The sequence below is a fragment of the Mus caroli genome, chromosome 11 (genome assembly GCF_900094665.2).
Source record: "Mus caroli chromosome 11, CAROLI_EIJ_v1.1, whole genome shotgun sequence".
NCBI classification, from domain to species: domain Eukaryota; kingdom Metazoa; phylum Chordata; class Mammalia; order Rodentia; family Muridae; genus Mus; species Mus caroli.
Window position 1 is genome coordinate 81,727,196 of NC_034580.1, and position 22,962 is coordinate 81,750,157.

At 41.7% G+C, this 22,962-nt stretch overlaps 2 protein-coding genes across 9 annotated transcripts in view; one reads left to right on the forward strand and one right to left on the reverse strand.

The window, feature by feature from the left end:
• Rps6kb1 (ribosomal protein S6 kinase B1) overlaps nt 1-16,802 on the reverse strand; it is a 37,683-nt gene extending 20,881 nt beyond the window's left edge. Inside the window, exons 1-5 of one of the 6 annotated variants that reach the window (XM_029483404.1) lie at nt 16,552-16,793; nt 15,913-16,027; nt 7,346-7,395; nt 5,970-6,090; nt 4,727-4,795 (exon numbers count right to left, since the gene is read on the reverse strand). In XM_029483404.1, the coding sequence (XP_029339264.1) occupies nt 4,727-4,795; nt 5,970-6,090; nt 7,346-7,377 (222 nt within the window). In that variant the 5' untranslated portion in view covers nt 7,378-7,395; nt 15,913-16,027; nt 16,552-16,793. Of the gene's footprint in view, nt 1-4,726; nt 4,796-5,969; nt 6,091-7,345; nt 7,396-15,912; nt 16,028-16,551 lie in introns of all 6 variants that reach the window. The other 5 variants (XM_021176610.2, XM_021176613.1, XM_029483407.1 and 2 more) reach the window with 5 other exon arrangements.
• Nucleotides 16,803-16,919: 117 nt separating this feature from the next.
• Tubd1 (tubulin delta 1) overlaps nt 16,920-22,962 on the forward strand; it is a 24,356-nt gene continuing 18,313 nt past the window's right edge. Inside the window, exons 1-3 of one of the 3 annotated variants that reach the window (XM_021177255.2) lie at nt 16,920-17,111; nt 21,129-21,348; nt 21,673-21,820. In XM_021177255.2, the coding sequence (XP_021032914.1) occupies nt 21,177-21,348; nt 21,673-21,820 (320 nt within the window). In that variant the 5' untranslated portion in view covers nt 16,920-17,111; nt 21,129-21,176. The other 2 variants (XM_021177256.2, XM_021177257.2) reach the window with 2 other exon arrangements.

Sequence of the window (22,962 nt, forward strand, 5' to 3'; positions counted from 1 at the left end):
TGTAGACCAGGCTGGCCTCGAACTCAGAAATCCGCCTGCCTCTGCCTCCCGAGTGCTAGGATTAAAGGCGTGCGCCACCACACCCGGCTTACAATTCCTCTTAAAAACTGAACAGACATCAGAATTTAGGGGGAATCATACATATGTGGCAGCAGAGAAGAATAGATAAACTACAGCAAAACGTCACAGTGTGGCCCTGAGGAGATGACTGTCACAGCAATAGCTCTGCAAACATGAGAACCCGAGGAGCTGAGTTCAAATTCCCCACACCCACATAAAGAGCTGCACATGGCTGTGTGTCTTTAACTCCAGCACTGAGAAGCAGAGACAGGTAGATCTCAAGAGCTTACTGTCCAGGCTTGCTGAGAAACCGGCAACTCCCAGTTAAGTAAAATACTCTACTGTGTCTAAGGGTAGTAAAGCAGAGGATGAGAGAAGATACCACATCCCTGGGCCTGGTGGTATATACCTTAAATCCCAGCACTCAGGAGGTAGAGGCAGGTGGAGATCTTCCAGTGTGAGGTCAGCCTGATCTATACAGAGAGGTCCAGGTCAGCCAGAGCTGCATAGTGAGACACTGTCTTTTTTTTTTTTTTCTTTTAGTTTAAAAAAAAAACAAAAACAAAAACAAACAAACAAACAAACAAACAAAAACAACGGCTGGAGAGATGGCTCAGCGGTTAGGAGCACTGACTGCTCTTTTGAAGGTCCTGAGTTCAATTCCCAGCAACCACGTGATGGCTCACAAGTATCCATAAAGGGATCCGATGTCCTCTTCTGGTATGTCTAAAGACAGCTATAGTGTACTCATATACATAAAATAAATAACTCTTTAAAAGAAAAAAAGAAAAAAGGAGAAAACAAAATGCTGTGGTCAGGTGGCTGGAAAGATGGCTGAGTGCCTAAGAGCACCTGCTTGCTACTGTTGCAGAGGACCCAGGTTTGGCTCCCAGCACTCCCACTGCAGCTCACAGACACACACAGCACTCCCACTGCAGCTCACAGACACACACCAGGCATGCATGTTATGCACAAACATACTACATACAGGCAAACATTCATACATGTAAAATACAAATAAATAAATCCTAAAAAAAAAACAAAAAACAAAAGATCTGTGGTAAATTAAGTCTCTAAGTAAAGACTATTGGATTTAGCATCTAGAAAATCAGTGATGATCCAGGAACAAGTGAAAGCAAAAACACAACTTGAAAAAGCACAGGCGGAGCTAGTGGGAAGGCTCAGCAGTTAAACACAGCTGCTGTCCAGCCTGTGACCTAAAATGGTAGAGAGAGAGAATCAGTTCCTGCAATTTCTCCTCTTAGCTACACACACACACACACACACACACACACACACATATGGAATATACACACACCCCAAATAAATGAGAAAAAGAAGAAGAAGAAAAAGAGCAGAGGTGGTAGGTAATGTGGACGTTACTTCTCAAGTCAAGTTCTGAAGATGCAAAAGGAGATCTTGAGTTAAGGAAGGTTTTCCTTAAACAGGTAACAGACTTGAATTTCTTTAAAGAAAGAAGTGATGGGAAGCTGCACATGTTGACATAGACCTGTAATCCCAGAACTGAGGAGCCTAAAGCAGGATGGTAATAGCCAGAGCAACTTAACAAACTCTTGACATCTGCCATGTACATTTGCAATTCTAGCACTCCTACTACAAGAAGGGAGGTCTTCAATAGGAGAGCTGTCAGGAAGCTTGCAGGCAGGCAGCCTAGATTACACACTGTGGAAGAAACAAGATGAAAGAAGAAAACGGATTCCCAAATACTGTCCTCTGACATTCACTCACATTGAGGTGTGATGCATGGACACGTGCCCAGACATACACAAATAATAAAACTGTTTATGGGAAGAAAAAAAAAAAAGAAGCCAGGAGAGAGAACTGAACAAGAGTGATTAAATAACAGAGTAAAGTACCCAAACAGGTAGAAAGGAACAGGATCTAAAACAGAGCAGTTAGCTCCAGAAAAGCACACAGTTCACTGAGTAAAAGATGCAGGTAAGACAGTGCTGGATAGGGAATAGAAAGGGCAGCCGAAAGAAATCAAGGTGTCTCACAAGGTGGACCAGAGGGGATGGTATTGGCTGAGCAAGAAGAAGGGCAGAGAGGAACAGAGCAGAGCAGCTAAGAGAACAGAAGGATTTGTACAGACTGATGACAAAACGTTGTTGGAACACTTGGAATCTAAGCAAGTAATAAAATGGAGTTTCTCAATTTTTCCCAAAAGCAATCTATAAATTTGTGCAATTTCTGCCAAAAAATGCTCAGTGGGTGATAGGAACATAAAGAAACAAGCTGATTCAGATTAGCATCTCACTAAATATAAGTTCAGTGGGGTAACGAGTGAATCAATTACAGACTACATTAATTAGAATAAAGTAAAGACACTAAGAAGAATGGAAATGGAAACTGACGGAGCTGTTACCTTGATTAGTTAGGTAATACAAAAGCAATGACAATACCCAGAATAATGAAGTCTGGACACAAGGGGAAGAAAACTTAAATATTAGTGAGTCTGAAGAAAAAACACAGAGACTATAGCTACGTGAAGCCATATCTATCTATATATCTAACTATCTATCTATCTATCTATCTATCTATCTATCTATAGGTTTAATGGAAAAAGGGTTTTGACTAGAGGGTGGCTAAGTAATATTAAAAATAAGCTTATTCATTGTTCTCTTGAATGACAGAGCAAGAAAATTAGAAACAGAGAATATATTTCACCTAAATGAAGAATGTTCGCATCCAGCATGTTATCTGCACACTATGTATTAAACACTGTGCACAATACAAGGTAAATACCTTGTTTAAAGGAGGAACACAGGCACAGGTAGCCTTGTGAGTCACAAAACTTTTGGCAAAGTCTCTAAAATTTATGATGTAGCTGAGTGAGCAAGATTAAAGTAGCTTGCTTCAAAAGATGGTTACTAAGAGTCTTTCCCTCAATATTCTGAGTAAATAACCAATAGGACCATTCCCATAAGGAATAAAATCTGATAAATCTGACAAAAAGGTCTGGAAGATGGGTCATCTGCCTCCATGATGTAAGAAGAATCAAAACAAAAACACTTTAAAGAAGCCTACTGTCATCTCACTTAGGGGTTAGAATTAAAACACCAGATGTCTGAAGAAGTAAGTTTAACCTGACTTGAATTACAATACATCTGTGCACATGAGGACAAGGAGGGCGGGTGAGATGGCTCAGCAGGTAAAGGAGACTGCCACCGACTGCCACCGAGCCTCAGGACCCACATGGTACAAGGAGGAAACTAACTTCCAAAAGTTGACCTTTGGCCCACACAAACAGACAAGAATTTTTAAATATAATAAAAAAAAATTTTAAGACAACATGATACTCACTAAGATACATAAATTTTAGGGGTTTTGGTTGGTTGGTTTTGGGGTTTTTTTGAGACAGGTCTCGCTGTGTAGTAGCCCTGTCTGTCCTGAAGTTCACTGTATCACTACTTTAGCCTCAAAATTGACAGAGATCCACCTGAATCTGCCTCTTAAGTACTGGAATTAAAGGCCTGAGCCATCACACCCAGCAAGTTAACTTCTTGTTTTTTCTTTTAAAGTCATTTGTAAAAACACTAGTAAAAGGAAGCAAACAAACAATAAAAGCTACAGCTAATGGGAGCTAAGAAAATCAGATCATCAGCCCAGGATCCAAAATCAACTAACTGCAATTCCAGTAGGCCAGGGCAGCGGAGAGGAAACTGTCAAAGAGTTCACTAAAGAAAACTCCTGATTCACCATGCTTCAGAGGGAGAGAGAGTCACCAGCCATGTGACCCCTTCCCCAATTGGGAGATTAGAAACACAACTAGGCTGAGGGCAGATGCAAGGTGTTGAGCAAGGAGAAGGTAACTGGGCAACTAAGCTAAGGGTAGATTTAGAGTATTGAACCAGGAATAAAGGAAAAGGCACGCTAGCTGCACAGGTTTAGAGAAGCCCAGCCGCTGAGCCAGAAGGCAGGTTAAAAACGATCCCTGTGTGTATGTGTGTGTGTGTGTGTGTGTGTGTGTGTGTGTGTCTTTTATCCGCAGATCCAGGGCGGTGGCTGGTAGCTCAGTCTGCCCAGAGCTTAAAGCAGGGTAGTACGAACTGCACACTGCACCTTGCCCCTTCTCTCTCCCTTTCTGTTTGTAAAGGAAGAAACTGTGATCAGCCAGAGATGACACAAGAGGGCCAGTTGATGGGCCAGTCTTGGTTATATGAGACCCTGACTCAAAAAAAAAAAAAAAACAAAACAAAACAAAATAAAACAAAAACCACTAGAGAGCACAATAAAAGAATCAATAAAAATGAGCCAAAAGGGCAAGATAGAAAAAAGGTGAGTTAGGAGTCAAAGAAATTAAATTCTTAACTAGTTTAATAGTTACTAGAACTGCTGTATTAAAAGCAGTAATAATATGCTTAACATTTAGAATATGGAAATCAGAAGCTGAGAGTTCAGTGTTCACAACAGAAAGTGCTTTCCTTTCTACCCTCACCAGAAATAAAACAAAATACACCTCACAATATAGTTCCCATTCTATAAGGAGAATTGTTATAAGTACTTTTCCTTTTCTGGGAAGATTAAACCCTGGATCTCATATATACTAAACATGCATTCTACTTCTGGGTTAAAACCACAGCACTGACAGACAGATTTTATAGCAATTAAGATATAGCATAGAGTGAAGGGGGGGGGGAGTCACCTTTTTAAGCACCTTCATGGCAAATATCTTCCCAGTATTTGCTCCTGTTACTTTTCGTACTTGAAAAACCTAGACAAAGAAATGAGTGTTTGCATGTTATCAAAAGCCAAAGCGCAGGTCATCTTCCCTAATCCCCATTTGTAAGAAACCTGTGATACTGTTGTTTATACTATAAAAAGAGCACCACAAAGGACTGTGCACAAAAATGGTCTATTAGTAGAGGCCACATTTTAGGATTAGGGAAATCTGTGAAACGTGGGCCCTTCTGTGGTTTGCTGCCACCTGATGGCAGTGTATGGAAACACCCAACTAAACAGCACTCAAAATCCTAGTTCACCTAGCACAAACTATCGGTGCCCCCAACCTTGAATAACAAATTTTTAGTTTTCTATATAAATTGATTCCAGGGGTAAACTGTTATTATTTCACATAACAGTGTCAATAACTGACAGATATTTTTACTCACTCCACTGAGATAGCTTCTTATCCAACACTTATAATTAACAACTAACATATGTAAGATTCAAACTGTTACATATTCAGGATGATTAGAACATATTCCAGAGCTGGGCATGGTGGCGCACACCTTTAATCCCAGCACTTGGGAGGCAGAGGCAGGAAGATTTCTGAGTTCGAGGCCAGCCTAGTCTACAAAGTGAGTTCCAGGACAGCCAGGGCTACAGAGAAACCCTGTCTCAAAAACACCAAAAAAAAAAAAAAAAAAAAGAGAGAGAGAGAGAGAAGTGAATTTCTCTTATTTATTATTTATTATGAGTTATCTTGGGCAAAACACATAAAAATAAGATCTTCAATTATAAAGCCCAGGGCAAAACTATGAAACTCCTTTCCGCGTTCGTGACTATTTTTTCTTAGATACTGCAAGTTAAAAAAAAAAAACACACACACACATTCAGATTCAAGCCTCGGTAACACATCATTTCACATACATGAAGTGAGGTGTGGCGTACCTATAATTAAAGGGGAATCCTGTATAAGGTCCCATTGGGCCAAAGAAAACAAACAGTCCTCTAATAGCAGAGCTAACCTGGCACACTACCTGTTTACTTATTCAATAAACACTGAGGGTTTCCATTATGCCTATGTGTAGTGGTCGAGAAGGAAGGGGAACTGAACTTCTAGCCCTGAAATCATGAGTCATGGTCAGATCCTACATTGATCAACGGAACCAGTGTGTAAAAACCAGTCACCCCAGTCAAAGATAACCATTTAAAACATGTCCTACCTTTCCATAGCCCCCTTTACCAAGTACCCGAAGTAGCTCAAAACATTCTGGTCTGATTTTTTCTGGCCCTCTGTTCACACTAGTTTCTGAGATTTCAAATTTCTCACAATGTTCCATGCCACTGGGAAGAAAAGCAAAACCAAAAGTGAATTTGCAAAATGTTTAAGGATATCCAGCACATTGTTAGAAAAGAAAGAGAAATGGATACAGGTAGGTAAAAGAAGAAAAGTACGCAATGGTAAATTTGGTATCTGTGATCTAAGTCACCTGACGATTGAGACAATGATATAACTGGGTCAAGATCAAGGCAGACTAGGAACTGTTTACCTGCTTGCTCAGAATTACTTATTTTCTTAAATATCAAGCACCAGGGCTGGAGAGATGGCTCAACAGTGAAGAGCACTGACTGCTCTTCCAGAGATCCTAAGTTTAATTTCCAGCAATCACATGGTGGCTCATAACCATCGGTAATGGAATCTGATGTCCTCATCTGGTGTGTCTCAAGACCAGTGACAGTGTCCTCATATACATTAAATAAATAAACAATTCTTTAAAAAAAAAATGCCAAATAGCCCCAACCTAAGAAAATTAGAACATGTTTACTAAGCTGACAAAGTAAACTAACTCAAATTTTGTTCATTCAAAATGTCCACAAGATTAGTTATTACCCAACATTGGGCAACTTTAGCAGAAGATCTAGGATCCTTCAGACATGACTCAATTAGTTGTTAAACAGCCCAGGCCTATCTCAAACTGATTAGGTAACCCAGGTTGGCCTCAAAGTCATCCTCCTGCCTCAGCCTCCTGAGTGTAACGAGTAAGGCACTTAACGCCACACCCAGATTTGTTTTGTTTAAAATTTCTTGATAATAAAATATATCTGCATTTCTTCCCATGTCTGACTTTTCCAAGTTACTAGCTTAAAGATTCCAAAAAAGGAATGGAGTGTGTCTGTCACATACACACTCCTTAGGTAAGTAGCTGGCCTTCCCTATCTCTTGTCATGCTCTTCACTGGTGGGTGGATAAGGAGCAGATGAATCACAAACCCACCTAACAGAACTCAGTCAACATGACTTAAAATTGCATTAATCTCTCTGTCTGAATGATGTATTCAAGTATTTTGGGAACACTAACAATAATTTTCAATACGAAGAAGTTATACAGTTTTCTGTATTAAATGAATAAAACTTCCTACTAACTTAAACTCGTATTCATATTTCATCTTTTTCTACATACAGAATATTAAAATTCTCATGTTCTACTCAGAAACTGGATAAGTGATTTTATACACAGATTATTAAAGCGCTGAGGCTATGGACAGGTACAACCTACTTGAAAGAAACAGCACAGTGGAAGTCTTCCATACACACTTACAGTTCATATGGTCCAACTCCCCCATGGTCCATGCTTTCATTTAACTGACCCTGAAAAATATTTTAAGTTTTAGAAATAAGTAACACCAAAAACTCAAATTTTAAGAAGGTCAATGGTTGATCTTATAATTCAGAGAAAATGAATGAAATAAACCAGTTTAAAGTCTCTACTTCACTGCCAGGCAAACATGGCGAACAAAATCAAGTACACAAACAACACTGGAGGTTGTGCTTTCAAGGTTACTCATTTTATACAACCACCTACAGCAGTTATTCATAACCTAAAACAAAACAAAGGGAGTTTTCCTTCATCAACTATACTTATCATCTATTAAATATTATTTTGATGAAACTAAAGGCATTACATTGAGATACTAAATCAAATTAAATACTTCTGTTAGGTAGACTAACATGTCATGAACATGAGCATGAACATGCCTAAAATAACCACAACTAGCCCAAGATATACAATGTGGCTAATTGAGGTAAAATGATTAACCAACTAATACAATGGTAAGCATCATACTGATCAAACATTTATTCTAGCATAGAATAAATGAAACTTGGACTTAGCCTATTATGCACTGGAAATGAGCAATCCCAAAATTAAATCAAGAAAATGCTATTTACCACAGAATCAGTAAAAAAAATGGCTTAGAAGATTAGAAGGTCTGGTGTGATGGCACATGCTACACTAGGGTAGCAGAGGCAAGCAGATTTCTTTTGAGTTCAAAACCAGCCTGGTCTACGTAGTGAGACCATGTCTCAAAACAAAACAAAATAAAAACCCTTAGCCGGGTGTGGTGGCTCACGCCTTTAATCCCAGCACTCGGGAGGCAGAGACAGGCGGATTTCTGACTTCGAGGCCAGCCTGGTCTACAAAGTGAGTTCCAGGACAGCCAAGGCTACACAGAGAAACCCTCGAAAATTCTCCCCCCCAAAAACAAAACAAAAAAAAAACCCAAACCCCTCAACAGCGTATAGTGGGGCTGGAGAGCTGACTCAGAGTTAAGAGAATGTGCTGTTCTTTTAGGAGGGTTCAATGTCAATTCCCAGGACCAACAACAGGCAGCTCACAACAGCTTGTAACTGCAGCATGGGAAGGATTTGGGGAGAATTTGAAACCCTTTTCTATCTTCCTCAGGCACCTCCAGTCATGTGTACAGACACAAGCACACATAATTTAAAACAAAAAATATCATTTTTAAAGTATGGCTTAGTTGTTGGGCATGGTACTGAATGGCTATAACCCCAGCACTTTAGAGATCAAGGCAGGAGAAATGCTGAAAGTTTGAGGCTAGCCTAGTCTAAAGAGATAGTTCCAGGCCAACCAGGACAAAACAGTCAGACCCTACTAAATAAATAAATAAATAAGGTAATTTTTTTTTAAATAGGAAAAGAAAAGTCTGGTAGAATAGTCCTGTAATCAATTCTAACTACTTTATTAAGAAACGGAGATCATAAATTCAAGACCTGCATAGAGTATGTTCACAGTCACCCTGAACTTGACAAGAACTCATATCAAAAACAAAAGGTCTTGATATATATCTCAGCATTAGAGCGCTGGACTGGCATATGCAAGTTTGATCTTCAGTAGGTCTAGCCCCTCTAAACCCTAATAAGGTGGAACAAACAAAACAAAACAAAACAAAACTAAAGAAGAAAAAGATAATTTTGAAAACAAGTTAGGATCTTAATTGGTGTATCTCCAAATACATAAAAGGAAAAATAACCCACACAGAAAAATACTCAGCATTAGTACTAGAAGGAAGATACATAGAAACAGACTAAGTGACATCTTTCCATTCACTAGACCTGCAGAGAGAGGAAGGGGATGGAGGGAGAGGAAGAAAAGGGAGAAAAGGGAAAGGTAGAGAGAGAGAAAAAGAACTATCATATTCTGCTAGTGTGAATGTAAAATGTTCAAGTACTTCAGAAAATAGAGATCTCTTAAAAGTACAAACATCATAGCCTGAATGGACAGATGGCTCAGGAGTTAAGAGCACTGGCTGCTCTTCCAGAGGATCCAGGTTAAATTTCTAGTATCATTATACTGGCTCACAAGTGTCTTTGACTCTGGTTCAGGAAATATGACATCTTCTGGCCTTTGAGAGCAACAACAACATGCAAGTGGCACACAGACAAAACATATCTACACATAAAATATTTTTTAAAAAGTTAAACATAGTCTGTGCCAACAGCACTCCTTCAATCCCAGGAGTCTGGAAGCAGAGGCAGGAGAGTATCTGTGAGTTCAAGGCCAGCCTGGTATATATAGGGAGTACCAGGACAGCCAGTGCTACATAGGAAGACCCTACTCAAACATACAAACAAACAAGTTAAACATAATCAGGCAGGGCTGAAGAGATGGCTCAGTGACTAAGAGCACTGGCTGCTCTTCCAAAGGACTAGGGTTCAATTCCCAGCAGCCACATGGTGGGTTCATAAGCATCAATAAGTCCCAGGGGGTACAGGGCTTTTTTCTGGCCTCCAAGAGCCAATATACAAATGGTGTGCAGGCAAAACACAAATATACATAAAAATAAATATTAAAAAAAAAAGTCGGGAATAGTGGAGAATGCCTTTAATCCCAAAACTTGGAAGGCAGAGTCAGGCAGATCTCTGTGAGTTTCATGTTAAACTGTTCTACATAGAGTTCCAGGCCAGCCTAACATGAGCTATGTAGTGAGACCATGTATCTAGAAACCAACAAACAACCCACTAAGGAGCTGGGCGGTGGTGGCGCAGGCCTTTGATCCCAGCACTTGGGAGGCAGAGGCCAGCCTGGTCTACAGAGTGAGTTCCAGGACAGCCAGGGCTACACAGAGAAACCCTGTCTCAAAAAAAAAGGGGGGGGGGGAGTTGGAGAGATGGCGCAGCGGGCAAGAGCACTAACTGCTCTTCGGAAGGTCCTGAGTTCAAATCCCAGCAACCACATGGTGGCTCACAACCACCCATAATGAGATCTGACGCCCTCCTCCGGTATGTCTAAAGACAGCTACAGTGTACTTACATATAATAATAAATAAATCTTTAAAACAAAAAACAAAAACAAAACAAGAAACAAAAAAAACCCACTAATGAACCAGCATCTTTAGTTTCTGTCCTCCACACAATCACAGCTGTACTTTAAAGACAAAAGACTATCAGATGTGATAGAACTGGTGTTTTATAATTATAAAATAACTGTTTATTTCTTAAATATTGGCTTTACTTAATTTTAAATTAATGACCACAGAGTAGTTAACAGGGAACCCCCTTTGAAGCCACCTCAGCAGACATGCCCTCAGGCTGTGGTTCATTTCCTGAGCCTGTCCCACCACCTGCACCTGCATCTGCATTTCACATTTCCTGCCGTTACTTTCTAGAACAGGGACATCTGAGACACAGTTCTTTCCTGCCATTCACTACACCTTTACAAAAGCTCACACTTTAAGTTTCACTTCTGTGAAGTAGAGGCTGCTAAAGCAAAGTATTGTACAAGATAGGCTGTGTCAAACTAGCTGACCACGGTATTTGCAAAGTTTTACATTAAAAATGTATGTAAAGAAACATATATATGTATGTGTGTGTGTGTGTGTATATGTCGTAACAATTAATGAAAAAGGGCCATGAATTAGAAAGACAACAGAGAGGGATATGTGGGAAGACTAGGAGGGAGAAAAGGGAAGGGAAAAGTGTAGTTATATTATAATCTCAAAGTCTTTTTTAAAAATTCTATGTGGGACTGGGCGTGGTGGTGCAAGCCTTTAATCCTATCACTTGGGAGGCAGAGGCAGGCGAATTTCTAAGTTCGAGGCCAGCCTGGTCTACAGAGTGAGTTCCAGGACAGCCAGGGCTACACAGAGAAACCCTGTCTTGAAAAAAAAAAAATTCTACGTGGGGCTGGAGAGATGGTTCACCCTTTTCTGGCGTGTCTTAAGACAGCTACAATGTACTTACATACATAAAATAAATAATTCTTTTAAAAAAATATTAAAAAATTCTATGTAACCAGGAGGTGGTGAACACCTTTAATCCTGGCATTTGGGAGGCAGAAACAGGTGGATCTCTGAGTTCAAGACCAGCCTAGTCTACAGAGTGAGTTCCAGGACAGCCAGGGCTACACAGAGAAACCTTCTCTCAAAAAACCAATATCAAAACCAAAACAAACAAACAAACAATCTAAACTCTAATCAATAAGCATGGAATCTTAATGAAGATTGAACACTTCATAAAAATTAAAATGAGTTGTTCCCCAATGAGAAAAATTATCCCTAATCCAGAGATGAACTAAAGCAAATATCCAAGCCATATCTGGCACATGTGAACGGCTCCTCTTGGGATGCTAGGTTCCGAGTTTGACACGGAGCTGGATTACACAATAAGACCATATTTCAAAACAAACAGCAGGGTGGGGTGCACAGTATGGCATAGTATACACTTGTATTCCAAGCATTTGGGAGGTGAAGGAAGGGCAGTCTAGACTAAATGCTACTCGATCTCAAAGATAATAAATAGGCTAAGTGTTGTGGTTCACACTTGGGGAGGCAGAAGCACGTGGATTTCTAAGTTCCAGGCTAGCCAGTGCTACATAACCAGATCCTGTCTTTGAAAAAAACAACAACAAAAAACAAAAACAAAAAAACAACAACAACATTTTTTAATCAAAGAAAAACAATGAGTGTGTGTGTGTACCATCTCGAGCTCCTGTCATGGTGTGCATGTGGAGGTCAGGGGACAACTTGTGAAAATCAGTTCCCTCTATCATGTGGGTTCCAGGACTCAAACTTAGGATGTCGGCCTGGCAGCAAGCTCCTTTGCCCACTGAGCCATCTGGCCGGGCCCTAAATAATAGACTTTAAAAAAAAAAAAAAGACACTGTAGCTGTCTGAAGATACACATCAGAAGAGTGCATAAGATCCCATTACAGATGGTTGCGAGCCACCATGTGATTGCTCTTAACCATTGAGCCATCTCTCCAGCCCTTAACCTTTTTGGGGTGAGGAGGGGGTTACAGGGTCTATCTGTAGTAGTCCTGGCTATAACCTGCTGTAGAGACCAGGCTGGGCTTAAACTCAGAGATTCATTTGACTTCTGGAATTATATGCATGTCCTTCCACACCTGGCAGTATGCCCTAACTTTTGTCAAACAAAAATCTGCTATCTCATTCTAAAACTTGTGTAATATGTCTTTCCAATTATTTCAGATTTTTTTTTTTTTTTTTTTTTTTTTTTTTTTTTTTTTTTTTTTTTTTTTTTTTTTTTTTTCGAGACAGGGTTTCTCTGTGTAGCCCTGGCTGTCCTGGCACTCACTTTGTAGACCAGGCTGGCCTCGAACTCAGAAATCCGCCTGCCTCTGCCTCCCGAGTGCTGGGATTAAAGGCGTGCGCCACCACGCCCGGCTTATTTCAGATTTTTAACTGGCAGAAAAAAACAAAATTCTCCAGAGGAAAACTTTCCCTTAGTTTCAACTTACTACCACAGAAATATAGACAAACACAGGAAGAAAAACTCTCATCATCAAAATCCTCTTATTATTTTGATTATCCATAACTTTATTCTTCTAAAGTTTTTATTGTTTTTTAAACTCAGATAATAGATACTCAGCTTTATCTATAAATTATCAATTTAGTTTCATCATTTACTGTCTAAAGAATTAACTAGCTGGGCATGGTGGTACACACCTTTAATCTCAGGACTTGGGAGGCAGAGGCAGGTGGATTTCTGACTTCGAGGCCAGCCTGGTCTACAAAGTGAGTTCCAGGACAGCCAGGGTTATACAGAGAAACCCTGTCTCGAAAAAAAAAAAATTAACTACATAAATGCCTATACTTACTAATATAGATTCCAGTACAAAATACTCACAAAGGTGTTATTTGTGTGATCAATGACAAATGAATAAAAGACAATTAATTCTAAAAACACAGTAGCTGCGGATACTTGGACTTGCTATTGAGTGGCTATGCACAGCTGATGGTAAAATGACTTGGACACAGCAATGGCTGGTTCTGACAACGTACAATCTGTGAACCAGCAAAATGTCCATTAAGCCAGGGTATTTTGAGAAATCTTTAAATTTTATTTCACTTAACCCTCACTTTACAAAGAAAACAAAATCAACTTACTCTAGATCCCATAGTTAATGAGTATGACCGAAGAGATCTACATTCACTATTTTTCTTTTTACTGAATTCAATATGACATACAAATAGAGACACTGTGAATGAGGCTAATAAATGCAATCAAGAATCTATGCAGTGCTGTGAGGTGGCTCTGTGAATAAAGGACCTTGTCACCAATTCTGATGTCCTGAGTTGACTCTTCTGGTGGAAAGGGAGAACCAACGACCAAAGTTCCCACCTTACCCCCAATGCTGTACTATGGCATTATGCAAGCACACATGCACGTGCACATACACATTCATACAAATAAATAAATAAATAAATAAATAAATAAATAAATAAATAAATGCAGTAATAATTTGAAAAAGAATCTATGCATGGGGCCAACAAAATGGCTCAGCTGGTAAAAGCCCTTGCTGCCAAATCTGAGGACCTAATTTTGTCCTTAGCTTCCTCACAACTCTCCCAAGTTGTCCTTTGACCCCCACACACGTGCTATTGCACACCTCCCCCATCAAAATAAATAAATATGGAAGAAAAAAGGTCCACGTGCAAGCTGGATTTGGGGATGTAAACCTATATCACTCAGGAGACAGAGGCAAGAGGATCAAGGAGAACCACAAGATGAAGGCTAGGATGATCAACACAGTGTAGGCCATCTCAATCAAATCTGTCCAGCTCAAGTCTTCAGGCTCAGAGCTTCCAATAGCCAAGTTTCTTTTGCCCACTGGGCTATCTCTGGTTCAAGACATTTAAATCTATACAATATAATCTGATGAACTCAGTCAGAGGAAACTCTGGCTTAAGCCTCAGTTCCCTTACTATAAAAGAAAGAACTGAGGCAATTCTGGCATGTACCAATGGATTACATAACAAACTAGAAGTTGTACATTCACCATAGGAAACGTAAGATTTTCTAAGAACCTAAACTGTTCCCACACTTCAGATTTTTACAACTTTTTTCCCCAGAGTAATCTAGACTCTCTTTACGTAGCTGACCAGTATCCACCTTGAGACCTTAGGACATCTCTTAGTAATACTCAAGGTCTGGCAGTACACACCACTATATTCTTGGCACTCAAAAACCTGATGCAGAGGAATTTGCAAATGCAAAATCACATTTGAATTTGAAGCCACTGCCACCGGGCTACACTGTGACACAAGGTTTTGGGGGTTTTGTTTTTTGTTTTTTAAAAGGACACACTCATGAGAAACATTTCAACTCTAAAAGCATCTTCTTCAAAACCCTCCTGGATCACTTCTGCTCTTCCTCCTAAATTCCTGCCCCTGTGGCTGTGGTCACATTTCATCCTCTGATCCACTTTTCCTGTCCCCCTCCTCAACATCCTTTCAGAATCCTTCCTGCAAAACAAAAGCCCAAGAGTAGGCCAACACTCAAGCACCTACTGCTCCTGAAGCACATTAAGAGAGAGAAAAAGAAATAAGGCTCCATCCAGTTCATACCAAGAACTGTAATGCACTACTGTACTCTCCAGGATGATAAACCCAGACTGAAAACTCCGCCAGCAACACAGTACCCACAGAACGAAACCCTCCTTACCAGTTTGCTCTCTGGCTCTCCTCCAAAACCACTGCCATATGGAACCAATGTGACTGAACAGTGTATCAGATTTATAATTAAAGTAATCCTGTGTGTGTTTCAAATTTAGAACTCACCACATCTGATTAGAAGGCTAAGTGGAATTCCACATGAAAACATGAAATTAAAAAGTGCGTGTAATACCCACATTTAGAACTCTGAAATTCTAACTGAGACTCACTTGATTATGAAAAGAATAATCTATGTGGGGCCACTTAATTTCCTAAAGTGTTCAAAGTCCTTTATACATAGCATTTCAATAGCTTGCCAGAAGGGCACAATTTATTCACTAAAGGAAAACTGGGGGTGAGAAGGAGACCCCATGTAAATACTATCTAACTATCTAACAACTCTCTAACATCAGCCATAAACCCATATTCTTCTACAAATGACGACATTTAAAGTCACCAGGAGGTTATTACTGATGACATTTGTCCAAGATTGGTTATTTAGTTTGATGTATCTTTTTTTTTTTAACCCTTGGTGTAAAATATGTGCGTTTCAGTAAGTATTACTGTAGAAAAATGGTATACATAAATAACAAACTACTAGGACAGCAAAGGTAAAGCCAAGATGTGCACTAGAAAAGCGATTCTAAATTTAAACTTCAGCAAGGAAAACCCTCACACCACTATTCACAAGTCTCGGTTCAAGCAATTTATTTTTGGCGAGACAAATCACAGCTGTCAACGCTTTTTTTCCCACCCTACAATTACATAAATTATTCTGAAAAAAAAAATATAGACATCTTCAACTTGAAGGGAATTAACTTACAAATGCCGTGTGTCGTTATGAATGGTTTTTTTTTTTCCTTTAAAAAGTCACACGGAAGGGGGGTTAAAAATAAAAGGCAAACAAACAAACCCTGGAAGATGCAGCAGAGCCCCCTTGCTCCCGAAATAAAACTCCTGGTGGCTGTCACAGCAGTGCTACTCCCGACAGAAGTTTTCAGCTGTCACTTCTAACAGCTGAGCGCTTCCTAGGAGAGAAGCGACAGGCCGAGAAGAGAGGTGGTTGTGGGGAGTCTGAAGATTTAAGGCTTGCAATCTTACACTCCACAGGGAAACCCTTCCGCATCTCACCTGCACTAAGGGGGACACCCCAACAAGATCGGCCCTCCCCACCCCCAGCACACGCTCACACCACCCGGGCCGCACTCAAGCCCCACAGCTCCAGAAGCCGACCGCGCGCCTTTTCTCCTCGGCGCTCCAGAAACACATTGCTCGGGGGCAGCGCTCAGCTAGGGATCAGGGCGAGCCCTGCACCTGCGCGCCCCGCAGAGGCCTCACACCTAGGGCCAGGTCCGTCCGCCCGCCCGCCCGCCCGCTCCCAGACTCGGCCGCGCGGCGCCTCAGCTCCTCCCGGAGACCGCTCGCGTCCCCCCCGGGTCTCCGCGCCCTCGGGCACACCAGGCTTCCCGGGCCCACGCCGCCACCCCGGCCCTGTCACCTCGCCGCTGCCCCCCCACCCCGCCGCCCATACCCCGGGGACCCCGGGCCTCACCCCCTCCTCCAGCTCATCCTCAGAGCCTGCATCTTCTGGCTGGTCCAGGTCTATGTCAAACACTCCTGCCATGTCCTCAGCTTCCCTGTGTCGGAAGTCAGGCGCTAGGTAAAAGCCGTCCCGCCTCCGTCGTCGCCTCATGGGCCCGGACCCGCCGCAGACTCCACGGCTGCCGCCGCCATCACCGGCTGCTTAAACTCAATGCGTCTGCGCCTAGGCCCCAGACTGGCTCCTCAAGTTCAGCTCCGGAGCATGCGTACAAAGTCTTCTGAAGCCATACAGTGGGCAGCGGACATGCGTAGCATTAGCTCCCGGGGCCAGGTACTGGCAGGAGCATGCGCAGAACACCGACGGACGCCAAGCCGGGAAAGTACAGCTTGCGCGTTTGTCTAAGGCGTTTGCCGGACACGGAGCATGCGTACCATATCTGAAGTTGATAAATTGAAATTGAACATGCGTGATTAACCTTCCTAAATAGAAGAAGGGAAACGGGGGTCGAAAAAAGACAAACCCTCAGCAGAGCTCTTCGCATAAGGAGCGAGCGCATTTATTTGTTCTAGGTAGTTTTTTTTTTTTTTTTAAAGTATTGAAAGTGAGCATGCGCGTAGTGAGAGGGTTGGTCTTCTGAAGTTTGAACCGAACTGAAACTGCCGGTCGCAGAGCTGTCAGTGAGTGTGGGGTTACCGGGGAGCTGATAGGGAAGAAAGGCAAAGAAAGACTCTTGTCTTTGCTATTTGCTAATTCAGTGGCTTGGAAAAGTTACATAACCCTTCGGTAACTCAATTTCCTTAACTGTAAAGTGAGAATAGAATTACCTACAATGCAGTCTTAGACGTTAAGTTGAAAATCTGGTTCACAAACCTCTGCTCCTTTCCGGGGCTACATAGACTTGATGTGAAGCACTTATCAAAAATACTCTTTTTAAAATAGTCCCTGTTCTCTGAGAGGCTGAGGCAGAAGGATCATGTGTTTCGAGTCAGCCCAGACTAATTAGACAGTTTCAGGCGTAACTGGGCTACATAGAGAGATGTTGTCTAAAAACAAACAACGTTGTTTAAAAATAATAAAGATTTAGTTTCATATTTTATCTGGTCTTTCTCTAAGCTCCAACTTTGTTTTTCTTTCTATTCTTTCCGAGACACGATCTCACTATGTAGCTCTGGCTGTCCTGGAACGCACGGTGTAGGTGCAAACTCACAGAGATCAGTCTGCCTCAGCCTCCCAAGTGTTGGGCTGAAAGGCTTGCACCACTATGCCTGCAACTTTATGTTAGTTGGTTTGGTTTTTGGTTTTCAGAGACAGGATTTCTCTATGTGGCCCTGGCTGTCCTGGAACTCACTGTGTCCTCAAACTCAGAGATCTGCCTACCTCTGTCCCTTGAGTGCTGAAATTAAAGGTATAGCCACCACGACCGGGCTTATTGATCTTAATTGTGCTTTCCGGGCCAGAAGACGGTTGGTGAGAAAAGAATAAATTAGTCATTTTGTTGGAAGACAGAAAATTAATGTTATTGAATGTTCTATTGTTGAGCTAACTTCTGATGTCCATGTAGTGTGAAATGTATACAAAGAATTCCTTCAGGATCATATTTCCTTTAGATTATTTATGTGTGTGAGTGTATATGCACATGTGTGTGAATGTGAGCACTTATGCAAATGCACAGGAGATGAGGGCATCCAGTTTTCTCTTTCTCTCTCTCTCTCTCTCTCTCTCTCTGAACTTGGGGCTGAGTTTTCTCAACCAAGTGGAAGCCATCCACAGTGGTCCTTCTGTCCGCACTGGACTTGCATCTGTAACTACAGGCCTGCACAGGACTCCTGGCTTGCTATGTGGGTGCTGCATCTAGGCTCCAGTCCTCATGACTACACAGCCCCCACAACCAACACTTTTATTATGATTTATTTGTTTTCTTTTAAAAGTGTACTTGGGACAACAGTGAATGTGAATCATATTTTGGAAACCATTGAATTGTATGTGAATGAATTTGGGCACAGTGAACCCCAAATTATAGAGTGAGGGAATTTCTTTAAATGACTAGATTCTTAGATGGGGACAGGAAAATTGAGGAATGTGGGGAGATCAGGAAAAGGGTGTGTTATTCCAAAATTTCACTGAGGTCTCACCATCTGAGAATCGGGATTCTAGCTCAGAGGACTGGGGAAGATGGCTCAGGGACAAAGTACTCACAATGCAAGCCTGAGGGTCTGAATATGAATCTCCAGAACCCATGTTAAACCAGATGTGTAAGCACACATCTGTTATCCCAACACTCCTATGGAAAGATGGGGAGTGGAGACAGGAGATTCCCTAGAATTATGGGCCAGCTAGTCTAATGCACAAAATTTTCCGTAAAAGTTGCCTATTAGAGACAACATTTCTTTTTTTGTTTGGTTGGTTTTTTTGTTTTTGTTTTTGTTTTGTCTTGTTTCGAGACAGGGTTTCTCTGTGTAGCCCTGGCTGTCCTGGGAACTCACTTTGTAGACCAGGCTGTCCTCGAACTCAGAAATCCACCTGCCTCTGCCTCCCAAGTGCTGGGATTAAAGGCATGCACCACCAAGCCCGGCAACATTTCTTTTATATAGGGCTATTTCAAATACGAACGTTAAAATAGTAATGAGCCATGCTTATGGCCTAAGAGTATATGATTTCTTACTCTGTTTGCAGATATAAGCTTGCAGTTTTCTAGGATGCTCTTGAACAAGCCATAAGCTCCATTTACAGAAAAACATGTTATAACTCCCTTGCTGCAACCTTTGTGCTCTTTGGTTTTACCTTGTCAGCCTGCTGACCTCCCCAGTACACTCAAGGAAACACTTTGTAATTACACACACACACATGCACACACACACACACACACACAAGAGGGAAAGAAAAACATGTCTCTTGGAAAGTCTTTGAACAATATAATGTCAAGGCAATAAAATCAGGCTGGAGAGAAGGCTCAGGAGTTAAGAGAACTTGCTGCTCTTGCAGAGGACCCAGGTTCAGTTCCAAGCATCCTCAAGGCAATTGTGACTGCAGCCCCAGATGATATGTTCTGACACCCTCTTCTGGCCCTTGAGGGCACTGCATGCATGTAGTCAACAGACATACATGCAGGTAAAACATACACATAACATAGGAATAAATTCACAGCACTCAGGAGGCAGAGGCAAGATGATCTCCGTGAGTTTGGGGTTAGCCTGATCTATATAGTGAGTTCCAGGATAGCCAGAGTCACACAGTGAGGCCCTCTCTCAAAAACAAGAGAGAAAAAAGATTAATTAAGTACTTTTAAAGAGAAGACAACAAACTCACATTAATATATGTGGCTCTTGCTAAGACACTTAAATGTGATTCTTGCTTGAGAAGTTCACACCCCACACTAGGAAAGTAATATCCTTTTCTTTTTTTTTTTTTGGTTTTTCGAGACAGGGTTTCTCTGTGTAGCCCTGGCTGTCCTGGAACTCACTTTGTAGACCAGGCTGGCCTCGAACTCAGAAATCCGCCTGCCTCTGCCTCCCGAGTGCTGGGATTAAAGGCGTGCGCCACCACGCCCGGCGTAATATCCTTTTCTTAAGTGTCTTTCTTTCCATTAACACCCTGACTGAAAACCGTGTTGAAAATCTTATAAAAAGCTCTGTGTTAATAAGCCTCAGTGCTGCTTCACACTGCCCTCCTGAAAGGCTTTATGATGGCAAAGCTAAGAATCATAGTTTGCAGAGCATGGTGCTGCATGCCCTTAATCCCCACTGTCTTATTCAGGGTTTCTATTCCTGCACAAACATAATAACCAAGAAGCAAGTTGGGGAGGAAAGGGTTTATTCGGCTTACTCTTCCACATTGCTGTTCATCACCAAAGGAAGTCAGGACTGGAACTCAAGCAGATCAGGAAGCAGGAACTGATGCAGAGGCCATGGAGGGATGTTCTTTACTAGCTTGCTTCCCCTGGCTTGCTCAGCCTGCTCTCTTATCGAACCAAGACCACCAGCCCAGAGATGGTCCCATCCACAAGGGGCCCTTCCCCCTTGATCACTAATTGAAAAAATGCCTTAGAGTTGTATCTCATGGAGGCATTTCCTCAACTGAAGCTCCTTTCTCTGTGATAACTCCAGCTGTGTCAAGTTGACACAAAACCAGCCAGTACACCCCACATTCCAGAGACAGAAACAGGCTGATCTCTGTAAGTTCTAGGCCAGCCAGAGCTACATGAGATCCTGTCTTTAAACAAATACATACATACATACATGTATACATATATAAGTGATTATCTGTACATACACACACATATTAGTGTATATATATTTTAAATTTTCTAAAAATACTATTTTTATGTTGTATGAGAATACCTGTATGTATACCATATGCATGCAGTGCCTGAGAAGGCCATAAGAGGGGAATTGGATCCCCTAGAGCTGAAGTTCCAGGCAGCAAGGTAAATGCTGAGATCCATCCTGGGTCATGCTAAAGAAGAGCAAGTGTTTTAACCACTGAACCATCTCTCCGCCCCTTACTGATAGAATGTGAGCATGTGGCATATTGTTTGCTCTTGTTAGCAATGTGGTGTTTTCTCATGTCTGTCTTTTTTTCTTTTACAGGTGACCCACCCCCTGGTGTTTTAGACTAAGCCTTGTTTGTGGCTTGGCATGTCGATAGTGACAGTACAGCTGGGGCAGTGTGGCAACCAGATTGGCTTTGAAGTGTTTGATGCTTTATTTAGAGACTCACACTGTTCCCAGGGACTCTGTTCTAAGAGGGAAAACGAGGCATATCAAGCATCCTGCAGAGAAAGATTTTTCAGAGAGGAAGAAAATGGAGGTAGGCATGGTCAAGAGTCCTCCCCTCACCAGACTTCAGCACCTTCAAAGTCTGACTCTCAACAAGTATCTCTAAGCCCCATCTCTTCCGCCTCTCAAAGGAAGGCCTTTACTTGTGTCCCCCCACTCCATGCTGCAGTTTGAATCCAAGGCCTCACCAGGCTATGCAAGTACTCTACCCCCAACCCCCGAATTTAAAAACAAAACAAACAAACAAAAGAAAAACCAAAAAACTGAATGTAGGGCTAGCAATATGGTTCAGTGACTTAGAAGTTTATGCTCTGTGGTACCCACATAAAATATATAATTCTCCCTCCTACTCTAGTTCCAGTTGCCCGGGCTGTTCTTGTTGACATGGAACCTAAAGTTATCAATCAAACCCTATCAAAAGCTGCCCAGTCTGGCCGATGGAATTATGGTCAGCACACGAGCTTTTGTCAGAAACAAGGATCTGGGAACAACTGGGCATACGGGTAAGAACAGCTCTGTAAATGTAGCTGTTATTCTCCTAATGTGATTGTCCTCTCAGAGGCCAACTGCCCTGTCTGCTAACCTGCCTAGTTCTGGAAGCTTCCAGCCTCCTACAATCTCATCTAGGCCTAGAATGTTTTCAGCCTCTGAGACTTAATACTGAATAAGCTCACCCTTTCTTGTTCTTTCTGAACTCTGACTGGTTTAACTCAGCTCTCCTGGTTCAAACTCCTCTCCACACTGACTGATTCAGTCTGGCTTCTCATCCTCTGACTGATTTGCTCTACTTGGCACTATGTTCTAATCTTCTGGCTCCTTCTCATTCTCTGGCTCGTTTGTCTACATCTATGTATAGATTGTTCTCTCTCTGCAAACTCTCTATAACTGTCCCAGTAAAACTACCCCTCACCCTCACCCCCCAACCCCCTGCCCCAACCTCCCAACCCCCTAACCCCCCGGCACTGCCCCTCAAATAGCTTCCCTTTCCTCTCTCTTCTCATGAGATTTAGGCATATCCAATTCTGTCAAATCTTTCTCTGATTCACCACTTTGTTTGCCACTCAAACATCACTTTCAAACATGGGTGCTGCCTTCTACAAACTAACTCTGCCTTCATTGTTTGAGATTAAAGATGTGTACAAAGGGCCTCTCTGTAGTCCATCCTGAGGGGTTAAAGGTGTGTGCTAAGGGCTGAGCCACATCACAACTAGGAAAGTGATTTTTCAGCAAATAACACAATCTTAGGGTTCACAGTGTGATCAAGTATCCTGCAACATAACTCCTCTTGATTTTCAGTGAAGTTCAGCAATATAGTTAAGTACTCATACCATTATCACTGTAGAGTTGATGCAACAAGCTCAAAATCTTGGAAGTATTATTTTAAAATTTAGAGTCTGGTGTGATGGCACATGCCTTTCATTTCAGCACTCAGGAGGCAGAGGCATGCATATCTCTGTGAATTCAGCCCAGCCTGGTCTACAAAGTGAGTTCCAGGCTATCCTATTCATTGTTCTATTGCTATGAAGAGACACCATGACCAAAGCAACTCCTATAAAAGAAAACATTTAATTGGACAGTTTAGTCTATTATCATGAGAACATGCAGGCAGATATGGTGCTGGAGAAAAAAACTAAGAACTCTACAT